The sequence below is a fragment of the Epinephelus lanceolatus genome, chromosome 17, assembly GCF_041903045.1.
Source record: "Epinephelus lanceolatus isolate andai-2023 chromosome 17, ASM4190304v1, whole genome shotgun sequence".
Classification (NCBI taxonomy): Eukaryota; Metazoa; Chordata; class Actinopteri; order Perciformes; family Serranidae; genus Epinephelus; species Epinephelus lanceolatus.
In genome coordinates, this window is record NC_135750.1 from 30,301,379 (window position 1) to 30,318,364 (window position 16,986).

A 16,986-nucleotide genomic window follows, 5' to 3' on the forward strand; every position below is an offset into this window, starting at 1 on the left:
TCTCCTCCAGGTGGAGGCGCTGTAGGACAAACAAACACAACTGGTTTGTGAGGGTTCTCATGGCAACAATAAAATAAAGCAGCAGTGATGAAGCTGCTGTAACACATAAACACACTGTTGCTGAGTGTGTGTGTTGTCCCAGCTGTTAGTTGAACAGTATACAGAGTGTAAAAAGACTGGGTCCCGCTGTGTTACTCAGGCTGCACTACAGCGTCTATTCACAGGCGCGATCCCACTACTGAGCGGCACGGGGGCTTTGACCTGCTCCGTGTCCGACCTGGGCCGGTGCACCCCTCCTTAGACGACCTGGTGATCCTGGGCTCCCCCAGGAGCACCATATCGATACCGAACTTAGTGCGGACACCCGATCGACATAGTCCGCTGCAGCTCAGAGCTCCTGAGCTCAAACGATCCGCCAGCCTCAACCTCCCGGTAGCTTGGATTACAGGCGCGCGCCACCGCACCCGGCGAGGACTGCCTTCATTCATAGAGGATTTGGGCTTTTGTAAACATGACGTCATCAGGGAGCACGCTCTGGCGGCATCTCGCGATGGAAAAAGGGCAGCCGCAGGGTTAAAGGTAGATCAGCATTTGATCTGTTTTCAGTCATTGATAACCTTACTTAAATAATAATAATTAAGAAAAAAAAGTTTATCATGTGTCTTTTTTTCCAAACTCAACTAATGGTGTTTCTGTATTGTAGTTCCTCAAATTGTCAACATATTTTTATACATAGGCCTACATTCAAAAAAAGGGCATTTAAACATTATGTGCACTGCTTTAAAAAGTTACCAAGACAACTGTATACACCTATTATTCAGTTTTTTACAGCCTATTGAAAACATTGCATTTCCTCTGCAGGATCATATTTTCTTTTGTCCTGTTGAATTTATTAATTTTTTTTCTTTTCCTTGCTGCTCAAATCAAAACGCTTGCAAAATTTAAAGCAGTGACATAATTGTGCCCATGTAAGCGCAACCCTCTTATCTATAGGCAGAGTATGAGACAATGGGCCCCTGGGCACAGATATGCAAAAGGCCCTACCACCTCTTCTACAAGAGCCAGAAACACAGACTTAGTGGGAGTTTAGCCTCTTTATTGTTGTTGTTTTGCATCTCTTTGTAGTCATATGCATCCTATTGTGGTTTTGAGTCTCTTTGAAGTCATTTTGTGTCTCTTTATTGTTTTGTCCATTTTTGTAGTTAGGGTGTTTCTCATTGCAGTCCCTTCGCATCTTCCTGGTCAGTTGGTGTCTCTTCAAGGGACGTTTCGCAGGTGAAGGTCAGGGGGACCCTCGACACTTTAGGCCCTGGGGCCTGTGCCCAGTTGGCTGTTCAGTAATCCTTCCATACTATTATCGTACAAACAACATGTTATAGCTACAGAAATAGTGAAAGAATATGTTATCTAACCAGAGCCTAAGTGGTACAATTATGCAATATCATCACACAAACAGGAATTTCATTGTTTTCTGAAACATTGAAACTCATAACTATTAAATAAAAATTCTAAAACATTACTTCAACACACAAGTAACATAAGTGTCAACAGAACATTTACTACAGGACTGTTGTATTATATTAAATCACATCAACCTTTACATGTTTCTGTTTTTTGCCCCCTCAGTGTATGCTATTCACAAGCTCCATTAGTGATCCAGAAAAACTTATCATGTTTAGTGTTGCTTCATATAGAAAAGTACAGGAACAGTCAAATACTATGGGAAATGTACTTGTTTAAATCTTACTCAGTCATATGAGAAGACTTGTGTCTGTGTTCAGTACAGACTTGATCTTGGATGTGTTTAGCATGGAGACTGGAAGCAGGAGGAAATATCAAATGGACCATGTAAAGCAGAAATGTACACGACAGAGGTTTGATAATAGGAATATTTTTTATTCTAGTAGTATTGTTCTGATAAAGACAAACGTTCATGCAAGAGTCTGGATAAAACATCACCTAACAAAAACACAGCACAGACATCCCTCTGAATATGATACCGGATTTTGGATCATGTTGGCCAATTGATGTGATAACATCCAGATTAACTACAAAACATCATCTGACACTGAAAATACAGCAGGAGTTTGATCTTTGGTAAAGATGAGGAAAAATATGAGGAAAAACATGATAAACTGAGAAAATGACATTAAGTTTAATTTAAAATGTATAATGAATGAGGCAAAATCACTTTGATACAAACAAATGAAGGTGCATTAAAACGATGGAGGTCCATTGCTTCTTTTTTATCAATATGCAATTCCCTCTAAGGCACCCTTCCCTTTGATGGAAAGACGTTTCCCTACAAATTTAATAAAACAAATACTGATAGTTTGGTTTTCATACTTAATAAAAATCAGCGTACATGTAACCCATTTGCCAACATAATCATACAGTAGACCAATTATAAATGCCAGTTTTCTGCTAACACTGGCATTTTTTCAAACTTTCAAACATCATTTCAGCTACATCAGGGCTCCGCAATACATCACAGTAACGGACTCATCATATGTTACTGGGATTAATCTTTATAATAACTCAGTCTCTTGACACTGCTCTGTAACGACTCCATCTGTCTGACCTTCAGCCACTTACATATCCTTCAGTTCCCAGAGTCATCTTGTAAACACAAATACACAGTGATTAAAAACATAAATTAATGCTTCAATGGTGTCCCTTAACTTATACAACTTAACAACATGGGAAGAAAAAGCCTCACACATTTGAACTGTGGTTCAAAGAGAGGAACAGCAGAGATTAACATCATCAGAGACTATAATAATGACTTAGTGTGAAATGAAATATATTCTCTAAAATGAGCCCCTGGAGACACAACTGTTGAATCCGCTACCCAGCGTGCAGCTGTCACAATTTTTGAGCTAATTTAAAGTTTCATGTCTGAGGATAAACTAAACATTACTTTCTAACAAACAAAAACATGAAATAGATTAGATGTAAGTCACACCTAAAGTCTCATCTATTAGCAAAGATTAAAAGAAAAATTAAGGACTGATATATTTCAAGGACCCCATGAAACAAACAAAAAAATCAGTCATGAAATGCAACTCTGATAAAAGTGAAAGAAAGCTGAGTTTTCTTTGGTAATAACACATCTGACACAGTATGCTTTTACAAGACTAGTGTAAAAAGTATGAAGTAGTGTACGTTTGTGTTTTTTCTGTCTCCATCAGCTCTGTTATGTTACAAATACTGATCGCGTCCAGTCAGTTTCATTTCATGGGGTCTTTCACACACTGTACAATCTAGTCTACCTTCATTACAACACTTCAAAAACATAATCCACACACATGTTGACAACACTTTACAATGACAGTCTTTTCACAGATCAGAGATAAAACACACACATGGGCAGCTCTTTACAAACGGGGCCAAAAGGTGCCGTGGGGACTTTTTTGACGATCCATTCTACTACATGCTTTCACACGAACATGCTCTCTTCAAATGATAAATAAAACATCGAACATGTCTTCAGATGGACTATTTTGTAAAGGATAGGTTAAGAACTGAATAATGTAGGCTAATACTCAGGGTGAGGAACATTTGTCAGGACGGACTTAAACCTGGGTTTACCAGATGAAGGACAATCTCCCTGTTCACTCGTGCCACCCAGCTGCCCTGAATGTAAATAATATGTAGTGTCCACATGGTCAAGTTAAGAGGAATGTTGATTTTCAAAGTAAACCTAGACATCTTGAATGTTCAGCTCATCAGACACGTTGGGTTAGTACATTAGTCTTTCTAAGCTTAAACATCTTAGTACTGTCTTCATTTTTAACATTCCTGACTGAAACTAATGGGTACAGATAGCTGCAGGCAAGCTGCAATAAAAAAAGGTAAGAAATAATTAACGTTAGCCTGACCTTGCAAGAATAAATTGCATTGCAAGTTGCAAGTTTGAAACCTCTCAGTTTGTTTTTGATTTCCAAGAGACGTCACTGGCCACAGACCAAAATGCCTCTGGACACAATTGGATAGATCTAGTTAGACCAATGAAACGTGACGTAGCACTGAGCAATGAACAAATGTAAACAGACTACAGCGTGCACCAATGAGCTGTGATGGTTTGGCATTGTCATGTTTTTTCATTAGAATTTAAAAATAGTATGTTAACAGAAAGTTCCACATCAGCTGCAGCCGTCTTCTCATAAGTTTATGGCCACTGTCACAGACCTGCCGCGCAAGTGTGCACAAGCCAATTATTACATCATCACGTATTTTGCCAAAGAGCACAGTCATATTGGTGAATATTCACCTCCCATTCACTTCTATTTATTGTGAGCTGAGGGGAGAATTAAACTTGCTTCTGTTGGCAAAGCAGTTCAACTTTAGTGAACTGAGACCTTCGAAGCCGCAGCCTCATCCAGTAGCAAACAAAGTGTTGAGGAGGCATTGACTGTTGTTTTGTCTAACCAGTCGATACTGCCCCACATGAAAAACGCTGCCTGGCTGGCAGTGAGTTGGGAAACTGGCATGAACGTAAGGAAATGGAAGATGTACCAATAACACCATATTTCGCTGTATTTATTAGCAAGCTAACTAAGATTAGCTATAAAGCTAGCTTCCCGTGTTTGTCACATCCGGCATAGCACACAATCGGAACAAATATCACTTTGGCAGGCGATGGTCACTTGCCTGCATTCGCTCATGTGTGTGACCGTGCCCTGAAGCGCAAGTTGTCAGTCATTGTTTGAAACACGCGGCTGTGATTGGCTTGACCCAGGCCAGGTTGGCTGGGCTGTAAATCTGTCTGAACAGGAGTTTGCAGATTTGTCTGCTTCCCAGGCTACAGAAACATGTCTGGTGAGAAAATTAACATTCAAAATGATACGTTTACTAAGATCTCAAATTTTAAGAAATTAGTTTTATGCTAATTCTTGTGGGCTGATCATGACCACACTGACTTTACTGAGCAACAGTGCAAAGGCTTATAGAACAAGTACGAGTCACAGTAACAGAGCAAGCTAACTAGCAGTCTTTTTAAGGGAGCGTGGCTGAAAATGTAAGGCACTACAGTCTCATTTAGAGCGTCTCTGCATCCTTCAGACCTCCATTAATCTGCTTGTGGAGAAACTGGTGATGGGACTGGGATGGAAGGTTGTCTGTCCTCATTCAGAAACTCCCCAAAAGTTTTTTCATCCATTCATCACCGTCCTCACATTCATATTATGCATAATCAGGAGAGCAGAGACCATCTCCACAGCTCAGTGATTTCCATAGAAAGAATGACTCCTTCCAGGCGTGACAGGGAAGGTACAATTAAAGGCTCGGCTTTCTGGCACGTGCTACTTCTCTGGCAGAGTTTAGGAGTGAGGACAGAGGATGTAGAAGCTGTGACAATGAGACGAGGGGAATAATTGCTTGTGTGCTTACAGTCGAGTGAAAGGGCCCACGTTAAGAGGTCCTCTCAGTTTGGGAGAGGAGCAGGAGTTGGTGGAGAACGTGGAGGATGGGGAGGAGGAATAAGGTGAAGAGGAAGCAGATGAGGAGTCACCGCCACTGTTCAGGGTGAAGACACTGGAAATGGCCACATCCACGATACCTTGACATAGCTCTGAGTATAGTTTCCTGGAGGAGGAAGAAATAAAAGGAGTGTCAACTGGCCCTCGCACTTGTTTCTAAATAAATGAGTTTGAATTAAGTCTATTGGAAACACTCACAACCCACAGTTAGCTGTGAGTGAATTCATATCCAGCATTGGAAATTAATTCCCGGGACATTTTTGCATTGAAAAACATCAACTTCACTGAGAGTCAAAGTTTCAAAATTAGAAATTCATGAGGAACAACATTCAAATGTGTAGCTCTGAAACAATGGTTACGTTTTCAAAGCTTTCCTATTTCTGACTCTGACCTGCCATGGAAGAAAAACAAACAAACAAATATTCCAACATTCCACCAAAGACATTTTTAGATACGTAGGGAAATAGATGCAAAGCTTCTTATCCCCATATTGTAAACAGAGGCAAACAAGTGTGTCTAAATGCAGAGTGCAGGAATAGATGTGAAAAGTAGAAGAGTACCAGGCTGTAAGAATTATAAGTGGGAAAACAGTGGGAAAAGTAAAGCCAACGAGTAAAACTAAAAGCAATGCTAAGACATGAATATTCAGCTAAATGTTACTGACTGTGCACAGGCTGGAGCTCCATTGATCTCAATGAGCCACACTTTGAAGCTCTCGTCCACCATAAAATCAAACCCGAAGAGTTGGAAGCTCTGGTAGGACAGGTGCTTGGTGCTGATTGTCGGCTCAATACATGTCAGACAGCTCCTGTGAAACCAGACAGCAAAATCATTTCCAATCTTCTGGCTGTTAGACAAACACCTAAACAACGTCATGCCATGTGCAAACACTTGAATTCATTAGGAACATTTCAGGCAGCAAGTGATTGCTGACCTTTTCAGGCCGCTACTGCCATTTGAAAAGGAAATGCACAATAAAAAGGAGGTGCAAAGGTCCGAAATTTTGCTGCAAGTGATGGTAGCTGGTATTTGATAGACACCAAATTCATATTTTCACAGTAGCAACTGACTTAATGTCTAAGAAGCAATACACAACAATTACTAATACTGTATGTATATTAATATTCCTGCTTTATGATGCTGCTTTTTTAAATTTCACGTACATTTATTTAAATTCAAATTTGCCTTTACTGTCTTGATAATAAAACCTCAGAGTGTCAGTGGCTAACATGTTTTAAACCAAAAGTCAGCTGTCAGATGTTAAGAGCTTTATTCTCACTCATACTGCAGTTAACAAGACTAGGAGTTGACTGCACCCTGTTCATTTTCCCAGGTTGTCAAATATGGAAACTTTGTCAAACCCCTCAGCATCAAAGCAACACACAATGCACCCTTTAGCGTCTCTATGTGACGCACAGCTGAAACAAATTGTAACAGGTGGATAATGTTGTAAAACAGTCACGGTTAGGTTTAGGCAACAAAACTACCTGGTTAGGTTCAGAAACAAAGACTATGTTTTGGGTTAAAATAAGTACATGAAATAATGAAAAAGTATGCATGACGGAACATAATTTAGGTAGCGTTACACTGAAACAACACTGACTTTGTGTTTCACATGGGATATGAACTGCCGTCTCCTGGGTGAAAGTCTTGTTTTGTTTAACCCATCCACCTCACCTCCCTCTCGCCTTATATGGACTTTCGCTCTTTATACCAAGTCAGTTGCTCTCAGCATCAGGTATTGCTGTCGATGAGTTTACACTGGAGTTAGATGAATGCTCAGTGCATCTCATAAAGACACTAAAGGCTTCCTTTGGCATCGATATCACACACTGAGGGGCGTGACAATGTGTTGGTATTTGATGACCTGGGGATGTGAACAGGGTGTCTGCTCACATCAGCATGCTCACCTGCTCACAATGGTAATGTTGGCATGTTGCCCGCAAGTGCCTAAAGGCAGAATCTGAAAGCCAAAGCACCTGGCAAATGAATCACTAATGATACTGTGTTTTTGTTTTTCATTAAGAATCTAATCAGAGTTCCACAAATATGATTTTATGGTATGGAGAAGTGACAATTTTTCTTATTTGCAAAGCTGAATTAAGTGGCTTTTACATTTGCCATATACACCCTTGAACAACCAAGTTTTCTCATCTTTCCTCTCGTTTATATTTGGATATCTATAAGAGTAAAATGTCATTGACCAATCAAAGAACTTCAACAAATATTTTACTCACACCGTCAACTACGACAGATTTGACTTGTAAACTCTGCAAATGTTTCAGTAGTAGAGTTTGGAGAATGTCTCCAACCACACAACTATGAATGAAAAAAAACATTATGTGTTTAAGTTTTCAATGTGATGTGAGAAAGTTAAGCTATGCTTTCTACTGGATGAGATCCAAAAATAAAAACAGCAGCAAAAACAAGAAAAACCTACTTTATGATCTGCTTGATCTGAAGTAATATGGTGCTCTCCAGGGTGACATTGTGAGTGTTCAGCAGGTACAGCCTGAACTCATCAAAGAACATCTCATTCCCCTCCTCATATCGTCCGTAGTTCAGGGAGTGCTCCTTCTGGATGCAGTGGTTGGTGAGGTGACTGGTCATGTCCTGGAGGTCAGAGCTGTTGTAGGGCTCAGAGGACGTCCGTAGCACACCCTCCCGGTATAAATAGATGTTGTACTGATGGTCCACTAGCACCCAGCTCCTATAGAATTAACATAACATAACCCATAAAAGCCTCAATTACATAGTCATTAAAGATCAGTACATTCTCTGAGGGTTAAGCATCAAAGACTTGCCTGATGTCAAACTTCCGATGTCCCGGCTCCAGGAGCAGAGGTTTCTCCAGGTACTTCTGAATAACATGAACCTGACCCTGATTATCAATGTACTCCAGCAGCTGGTTAGCATCATGGGATATCAAAATACCAGCACCTGTTGCAATAGAAAGAAATATGAAAAGCTGCTACTGATGTCATCTGCCATACTTTAAAATATAAGCAGTAGGTCACACAAAATCTGTCACACAAAAAATGGGCTCTCTTAAAAATAGCTCAGAAAGAGCATGTTATCTATGATTCATTTTAATATACTTGAAGAAAAGACACAGAGGGGAAAATGTCTGCTTACTTGTATCTAGGATTTAAACATGGATAATAGAGTTTACCTTTAGCTCCAGCAGAAGACTTGGCTATCCACACCGTGCCCTCCCCACTTTCTTTTTTAGAGTGATAAGAGGCCAAGAAAACTTCACGCTCATCTGTCTTGGGATTATTCTTCAGATGACTAATGCCATTTGTAGCTGGAGCAACAGGGGTGTTGAGGTTAGTGGGATAGATGATGTAGGATTCTGGAAACCAGTTAGAGGAGTCGGACAGCTCTGGGCTGGTCTTTATTAGCCTGATGGTACAGAAGGGCAATGGTCAGCTAATGTAACTCCCTCTGAATAATTCATTTGCACAAAACTACATTAGTAACATGAAGGACGGCAAAAGGTGCAGAGGACATGTCATTGAAAAGACAGATACACACTTGACCAAGGATGCCTTCCTGCAAAGCTTGTCTGCTCCTCTGTAGTAATTCACAAGCTGCACCAGTCCTGGTTCATGACCTGTAAAGTCCAAAAGGAAGGAGAGGTTAAAATGCATGAAAATTCCCACGTGCACACTCAGAGCCTCCATTGCACATTTAAATAAGAGTCAAAACTTTCCACAGGATGCTGGAGCAGGCAGCCCTGCAGTCACAGCAGCTGTCTCATCCTGAGTGGGTGTACACCAAATATAGCAGCAAAGAGGCTTTTCTGCTGTCAGCATCATGTGAAATAAGAAAATATATATTCACCAAGACGTCCAAAGGGCAGTCTGTTCCGTTCACCGAGCATTAAGTTGAATCTGGGATTGTCTCTTTTCAGCTTCTTCCATTGTCCAGTCGAGACGAGGATTTTGGAAACTTCTGCATAAATGGTGCTGTTGTCGTCACGGGTGACAAATGTGTACATCGGGGTGTTCATATTACCAAGCTGACTACCAGGGGGAGTATATAATAGAAACGATTGGATGTGTAAATAACTTAGCTGTCTGGCTAGTTATGGGGCTGTCTGGTTGGCACTGCAGCAGACGGACTGTTCAGGGTTATCTCCTCTGCCCGTGCCATGATGATGAGTCAGTCATATCTAGTCCACACTTCCCAGTTCACTCACAATATTGCTCTGAAGCTCCAATTCAGCAGTCTGAGGCTAACATGCATCTGTATATAACAATGTAACATGTGAAGGGTAGCAATTTAAGGTTGCTGCGCAGACAGGGTTCGTCCACTAACCCCAGACAAGGGTGTGACTGACTGCTGCTGCCGGTTCCTGGGGCTGGTCCCGTCTGGATTAATTAAGATCCCGTCTCCGGTTTAGCTTAGCTAACGGGCTGCGACCACAATGAACAGCTATCCAGGAAACTTTTCCGGTTTCTTTCCTCAAAGACAACGACTTTAATTATAGATAGTGCCAAACGTTAACTATCTACCTAGTTAGCTACACAGTATCACAAACGCAGCCTATTTTCCCACCGGCGGGTGTGCTTTATTCTCTGAGGCTCGGCAGTCGCTGTCATCCAATGTCGACAGCATAAACAAAAAGCTTTACGGTTGTGGTCAGTGTAGTTTACGTGCACTCTAATGTCACGAGTAATTGATAAATAAATGTTTCTTACACACAATAAAAGTAAACAGACACAAGCTGGAGTCCAATTTATGTATATGTATCCTTTATTACAAAAATATATGTAAGAATTTAGTACCCAACTGAATTTCAATAGGGTATGTACTACATTTCCCAGAAAGCAACACATAAAACGACAATCTACTCATTACAATGGTTTAGCTTGTTGTAGCCACAAGATGGCGGTACAGACCTGACTAAATTAGCAGGTCGGCCTCATGTGTTGAAACTACGATCCAGAGAAAAGAAGTTTTAAAACTCAAAAAAGGGGGTTGTCTAAACTCGTAGTTTATATTTTATAATTTCATTAATCAAGAGGCTTTACGCGGGAGTTGTTAGAGTGGAGTAAAATACAAATGAACACATAATGGCCGCTATCTGGGCGAACCTAGGGGATAAATTGAGCACTCCCCAGTTGTGACAAGTTTTTGGGTCCCGTTCGACTATTTTCAAATAAGTTATTTGCCTGTGCCTATATCTGTACTATTTTTATAATGCAATCATAAATTGGCGTTATGTCGATTGAATGATGATAAACTTTTTTTTTGGTTGTGGCTGGGTGTCTTTATTAAATGAAAGCGATACTAAGAGACTAATATAGGTTTTACACAAACGAATTGGAACGCGACAGGAAGTCATAATGTTGCTGAAGAGGCAGGCGGCGGGAACTACTAAACGGCGAGTTAAAAATACAGCAGCTCTCAGCAAGTTGATGTTATGAAACTTGTAAATGTTGAGTAGCATTTATTTATTTTGTCATAATATCAGAAGATATCCCTGATAGTAAGTGTCGTCCGTCGCCATCCTCAGTATTGTGGCCTGTTGTGTGGTGCGGTGTAATATGTGTAACGTTAGTGGTTAGTCTGTAACTTAAATTAGTTTGACCCGTCTATGGACTGGTCACAACTGCATGTCACGAGGACTAAGCTAGGTTTCCTTGTCTATTTACTGAATTTACCCGAACGCTATTGCAGCAGCGTTGCCTGTGACCTTCCCTCTAGGAGATTCAAGATTAGTACTAAGCTTCTCATCCCATGAAACAATTAATATTGACCTTTGGCAAGACTGAGAAAACAACCCTTTTATATTAAGAGCTTGCCTCAGCTTAGGTGTGGACACTTACAAAGCATGCTTTGAAATTGAAGTATGGAATTTCAAAGATATTGGCATTACCAGGCAGGGAGGATGATACTGCAGGGATGCTTTTGAGTTTGGATGCTAATGATTGGGATGCAGCTTTTTTGGAACTTGAGCCATGCTGTTGACATAAAGTCAAGATGTCTCAGCTTATGCTGTTTCAATTGTAACCATGTTTTTTAAATCTGTTTTTGTGAGTCCCTGAAGTTAATGGTAGTGCAGTAGTAAGTAGATGGATCCCTGTATCAGATACCCGTACATATCACTGAATGTAATGCATTGAGATGTAACTTTTTTATGTGTATGGGTCAGGGGTGATGTGTGCCTTGGCTTTTACTGAGACCATGTATTTTTAATAACTTTTGTCCCCTCTCCTTCGTCAGACTGGAGCAGGCCAGGCATGAGTGGCCCACATCTGGACGAATGGCAGAGGAGGTCCTTTGACATTTCATCTGGCAACTGTACACCTGAACAGACGGCCGATGCCTACCGGGCCCATATCCTCTCCATTCAGTATGCATGGGCAAGCTCCCAGCTCTCTCAGGCCGGCATGGCCAGCCTGCTCAGGACCAACTCGGAGCACTACGCAGCAGTGCTGGACTCGGATGACCCCCGCACAGGGCTCAACAACTATGCAGAGAGTGCGTTGCATCTGGCCCGCAGTCAGAGGAACTACAGTGATAAGTGGGAGTCATCCCTGACTATGGAGAGTGTGCTGGAGCTGCCCTGCGTGCAAAAGATGATTCAGGCAGGGGCAGGGGGAGGAGGCTCCCTGGTGGCACCAGAAGACGTTAACATAACTGTGGGACAAGAGAGCAGAGGCAGCTCTCTGTCTGCTCCCTTTGCCGGAGTCAGGTCAGAGGCTGCATTGTTCAAACCCATAGGTCAACCACAGCCAAAGACAGAGGTCAATAGTCCTGCTGCTAATATTACTTTAGAGAGGCCAAGAGGCTCTGATGGGATGTCAGTTAATCCAAACTCTTTCTCCCGACCTCCAGCCCGACCACAGTCCGTGTTTAGTCATTCTTCTTCAGTTCTTCCACAGGGAAACTCTGGCCCTACAGGGGGCACACAAAACCATCAGTCCACCTTCTTCCCCACCTCCAACCCATCTAAGCGGAAGAATTTTTACAACTCAGATGGAGGGGATGGTGGCAGGGGGCAACATGGAGGTCAAGCAGGCACTGATCAGCGAGCTGGAAGCACCTTTAAAACGGCTCGTGAGCAATTTATTGTTGATCAACAGAAAAAACACTCCAATCAGCCCCAGAGAGGTCAGACCACTGGGATGGCAGCAACTATAAAAAAATCTCTGGGTGCTAACAGGCCTCGAGGTACATTTTCTAAATTTGTGTCACCCATGCCACGACAGGAGGAGGAAGAAGGAGGGGCGAGCCGTATTTCCAATCAGGAACCTCAGATCCTGGATGAACGTCTGAAAAACTTTGAGCCAAAGATAGTTGAGCTGATCATGAGTGAGATCATGGACCACGGGCCTCCTGTTGCCTGGGATGACATAGCAGGCCTGGAGTTTGCCAAGACCACCATAAAGGAGATTGTTGTTTGGCCCATGCTGCGACCTGATATCTTTACTGGCCTCCGCGGTCCACCCAAAGGTATTCTGTTATTTGGACCCCCAGGGACTGGAAAAACTCTGATAGGAAAATGCATAGCTTGCCAGTCAGGTGCCACCTTCTTTAGCATCAGTGCTTCATCACTCACATCCAAGTGGGTGGGTGAGGGAGAAAAAATGGTGCGAGCCCTGTTTGCAATTGCTCGCTGCCACCAGCCTGCTGTCATTTTCATTGATGAAATTGACTCACTGTTGTCCCAACGCACAGACGGGGAGCATGACTCATCACGTAGGATAAAAACAGAGTTCTTGGTTCAGCTGGACGGGGCAGCCACAGCAGCTGAGGATCGCATCCTGGTGGTGGGCGCCACCAACCGGCCTCAAGAGATAGATGAGGCTGCCCGGCGACGCCTGGCAAAGAGGTTATACATCCCCCTGCCTGAGGCAAGCGCCCGAAGGCAGATAGTAACTAACCTCATGGCTCAAGAGAAGAACCAGCTGAGAGAGTCAGAGCTGGAGAGCGTGGTAACAGCCACTGAGGGCTTCTCAGGGGCTGACATGACTCAGCTGTGCCGAGAGGCAGCGCTGGGGCCTATCCGCAGCATTCAGCTCAGTGACATCGCCACTATCACTGCAGATCAGGTGCGACCAATCCTCTACAATGACTTCCAGGAGGCCCTTAAAACAGTACGACCGAGTGTCTCATCAAAAGACTTAGAGCTGTATGAAGAGTGGAATAAGACTTTCGGATGTGGACGTTAAGCTTGGCTCCTCTTCTTGATTTTACCCCTGTAAAGTTGAATGTGGATAAAATTACCTCACCAGTGCATCAACAACTCTGTGACACAGTCTCACCTAAAAGCCTAAAAAATATAAGCTTCACAAAGATAGTTTTCTATACACAGAGATGTGTGTTAGTTTGCATTGTAATGAGCAGGGTTTTCTGTTAATTCGTCCACCCCCAGTGTGTTTAGCATTTTAATTGATTACTTAATGTCTTTGCAACCAGCTTGTTGTTTTGTGAACCATAGGCTGTTGTAACTACACTTTTGAAAAGCAGCCATATACTTGCCATATTTATCCTCGTTCATTGTAATCTCTGTGGAGAGAGAATAAGATTTTTCTGTAGGGAGAAAATGCTCTGCAAATTGTTCCCAACAGTTTACACTATGCATTTTAATTATTTGTAATGGCCTAATTGTTTTATTTGGATATTCATTTTACTGTTGCTTTGTTGTTTTGTGTAAGCACGAGGCACCATGTTGTGTGCTTAAACTGTGTTCCTAATGAAGTACTGGTTTCTGTTTAAATTCCTTTATGGCAATTAGCATCCTTTTTTGATAATTTTAAGGTTTAACATTCATGCCCAGAGATATTCTCACCTATATCATAAACTGTAAGTCAAATCTCAACTTTTGGAATTGCTGTATTTTGTTTCAATTCCTTTTTTTCCTAATAAAATGAAAATTTTCCCCTCATGTACATGTTTGTTTATGTCTCAGGATTTAAGCACATCCATAGTAAGTTTATCCGCAGTGTATTGTGGTGTTTCCCCTCTTGATCCTCATTCCAGTCTAATCCACAGAGGGCAGTGTGATCACTTTGTTTAGTGCTTTATTTGCACATCTCTAATATTTTGTTGTCCTGTCTGGATGTACTAATCATATCCACGGAAGTTGGGCAACACGGAGAGTATCCTGGGTCACGTGTTTAAAAAAAGTTAGTGATTAAGGCGTGGACTAAGCAGGAAAATCTGTTACTGCAATACATCCCTTTTATTAGACAATAAGCGTGAGCTTCATAATTAAAATTTTAGTACTCCTTGTGATTCACTGAGTCCTTGGCTAGTGTAGTGGACATATATTTTAAGACTGTCTGTTCTGTTAATTTCTCAGCTATCAGTATTAATAAATAAGACAGCCACTTGCTTTCTTTCACACAGTAGAAACCTGGTTAATATCGCCAAGTCTTGTCAACAGAGATGCGTAACATTGTTGATGCTTTTTGAGTTGCCTGCCTCACTTGTCAAACATACAGTGTGCTATTGAGGAGGACCATTATAGATTGTGCACACATGAAATGAAATTCTCATGTAAATTTAATGAAACAATCTTTGAAAATCTGGAAGACCATGAGAAAAGACTTTCATTTATTTTTCATCTTTTTGTCTAGTCCCTGATAAATATTTCAGACGTGTGTGGTTGGCCACTGTATTGAAACTTTGTTGAATTAGCCAGCAGCGAAAATCGTCACACAACCCCCCAGTTGGGCATCTCTGAATGCAGGGACTCCTCACAGCTGGACTGGGACAGATGCACAGAATTCCTCTGGTGCTGGTGGGATCCATAGAGTATGTACTGAAAACTGTGCCATATGGTGTAAGCTTGTAGCTCAATTCGACTATGACAGCAGCAGTGGTCACATCTGGGGCTGTGTGGTCACAAATGCACATTTACAATATGTTTATTGAAAAAGAAAATCAAATATGTATGAAATTTTACTGCCTATATGCTTGTTATTCAAATTTTGAAATGCTGACATTTAAAATTGAGGTAGAAATGTATCAGCTGAGTATTTAAGTAATATGTAGATGGGGATGATTTTTTTTTTTTAAATTGCTTTATGTTGCCTGTTTGGAACATTGTTGTTGAGAGATCAGATACAGACAGTGATGGGAAAAACTTACAGAACCTTTAAAAGTTTAAAAGTATCTGTATAACAATGTAAAAAATACTCCATTACACCAAGAGTTGTAAAAGCATACCAGTATTTCACATTAAAATGTACTTGAAGTGATAAGTTTTTCAGGATATAACCCGTTTATAAATCTATACATTTTCCAGCAACTCCCATTAAATGCATTTACATTGTGTAAGTATTTCTTTGTATATTAGCTTTAAATGTTGGTGGTGGGGTCCGCCATTTACACACTGGATTGAAATTGCTTTCACACTCACCAGGGATTCATATGAATCATTGCAGCATGTAATCCAGAGTAATTTTATTTCAGAAAACTACTAGTTATGTACAGCATGAAGGTTCTGCTATACAAATTTATATAATTTTCTTTTCTCTAATCTTTTTTTTGTTTGTTAAATAGTGGACACTTTTACCACTTTGGGCCTCAAACAGTTCAAATAAAATCACATGACAAGTTTAGAGGGGCAATGTGTCTTTAGTGGAACTGCTAACAGCTCACTGACATCTGAGACATGACAGAAAGCCCCAAACATTGTCACAAGCCAGACGGTTTAGGAACCACTGGTTTTATCTTAATCTAACCCTGTGTATTTACTGTACAATCCTGATCCAAAAAAGTATCTAGTAACTATAGCTGTTTTTCTCTGAAATATAGAAGAAAAATAGAAGTACTCAAGTAAAGTACAAGTACCTCAAAATTATACCAAAGTAAAGCCATTTAGTTAGTGGGTAAAGACCACACACTTGATGCACACATGTTGAGAAGCAAAAGTTAAAACAGTGTGTTCTGTTATGGCCATCCATTAATGGGACACAGTCATATAAAGTGTGAAAAACCTTGAGTAGCCCAGTAACATCTTGTTGGATCATGTTAACAGCACTATTGGAACTCGTGAGGTCTGATTCTTAAAGGAGTATTTCAGTCATCTGGCTGAAAGGGGAAGTGAGATTTGGGATTCTGGCAGGGCCAGAGTTGGTTGGCCAGATTATCCCTCTCATGCAAATGCCCTCCCTCCCCTGTTGGGTCCCAGTCAAGCGTGGGGGACTCAGCGCTGGCCACAGCTGCTTCCCGTTTCTGCTAAATCACACAGCAGCCATCTGGATGAGGCTGTCGCCGCACAACGCCGCTGAGCTCCTGTTGCCGGCCCGACTGTGCCTCTGCAGACAGGCCTGGCCTTCAGAGCCCCGGCCCCTGCCTTCTGCTCCAGTGCCTGATCCTCTCTGTCCCAGCTCTCTGCTGCTGACGTTCCTCAGAGGACCAGACTCTTCAGGTCCTGGACATGGCACATGTCGGCATGCTGGTGTGTGTGTGTGTGTGAGCGCACGGAGGGTCTCCACACTCATACACCCCCTTATGTGTGTGTGCTGCTCATACTGCCAGT

The 16,986-nt window shown here is 41.7% G+C and overlaps 2 protein-coding genes across 3 annotated transcripts; one reads left to right on the forward strand and one right to left on the reverse strand.

Annotated features, from left to right (window-relative positions):
- Positions 1-5,241: 5,241 nt before the first annotated feature.
- On the reverse strand, positions 5,242-9,644 carry ttl (tubulin tyrosine ligase). The gene is made up of 7 exons (XM_033613762.2): positions 9,327-9,644; positions 9,018-9,096; positions 8,653-8,885; positions 8,285-8,420; positions 7,921-8,190; positions 6,145-6,288; positions 5,242-5,586 (listed from the first exon to the last, which is right to left on the reverse strand). The coding sequence occupies exons 1-7, from the start codon at positions 9,493-9,495 to the stop codon at positions 5,388-5,390; spliced, it is 1,230 nt and encodes a 409-aa protein (XP_033469653.2). The 5' UTR covers positions 9,496-9,644; the 3' UTR covers positions 5,242-5,387.
- Positions 9,645-10,834: 1,190 nt separating this feature from the next.
- fignl1 (fidgetin-like 1) lies at positions 10,835-14,375 on the forward strand. Of its 2 annotated transcripts, none has more exons than XM_033612790.2 (2): positions 10,835-10,977; positions 11,715-14,375. In XM_033612790.2, the coding sequence occupies exon 2, from the start codon at positions 11,732-11,734 to the stop codon at positions 13,664-13,666; it is 1,935 nt and encodes a 644-aa protein (XP_033468681.2). In that variant the 5' UTR covers positions 10,835-10,977; positions 11,715-11,731; the 3' UTR covers positions 13,667-14,375. The 2 variants fall into 2 exon arrangements, with proteins under 2 accessions (XP_033468681.2, XP_033468683.2); XM_033612792.2 differs by having other exon boundaries at positions 10,856-10,926.
- Positions 14,376-16,986: the final 2,611 nt, after the last annotated feature.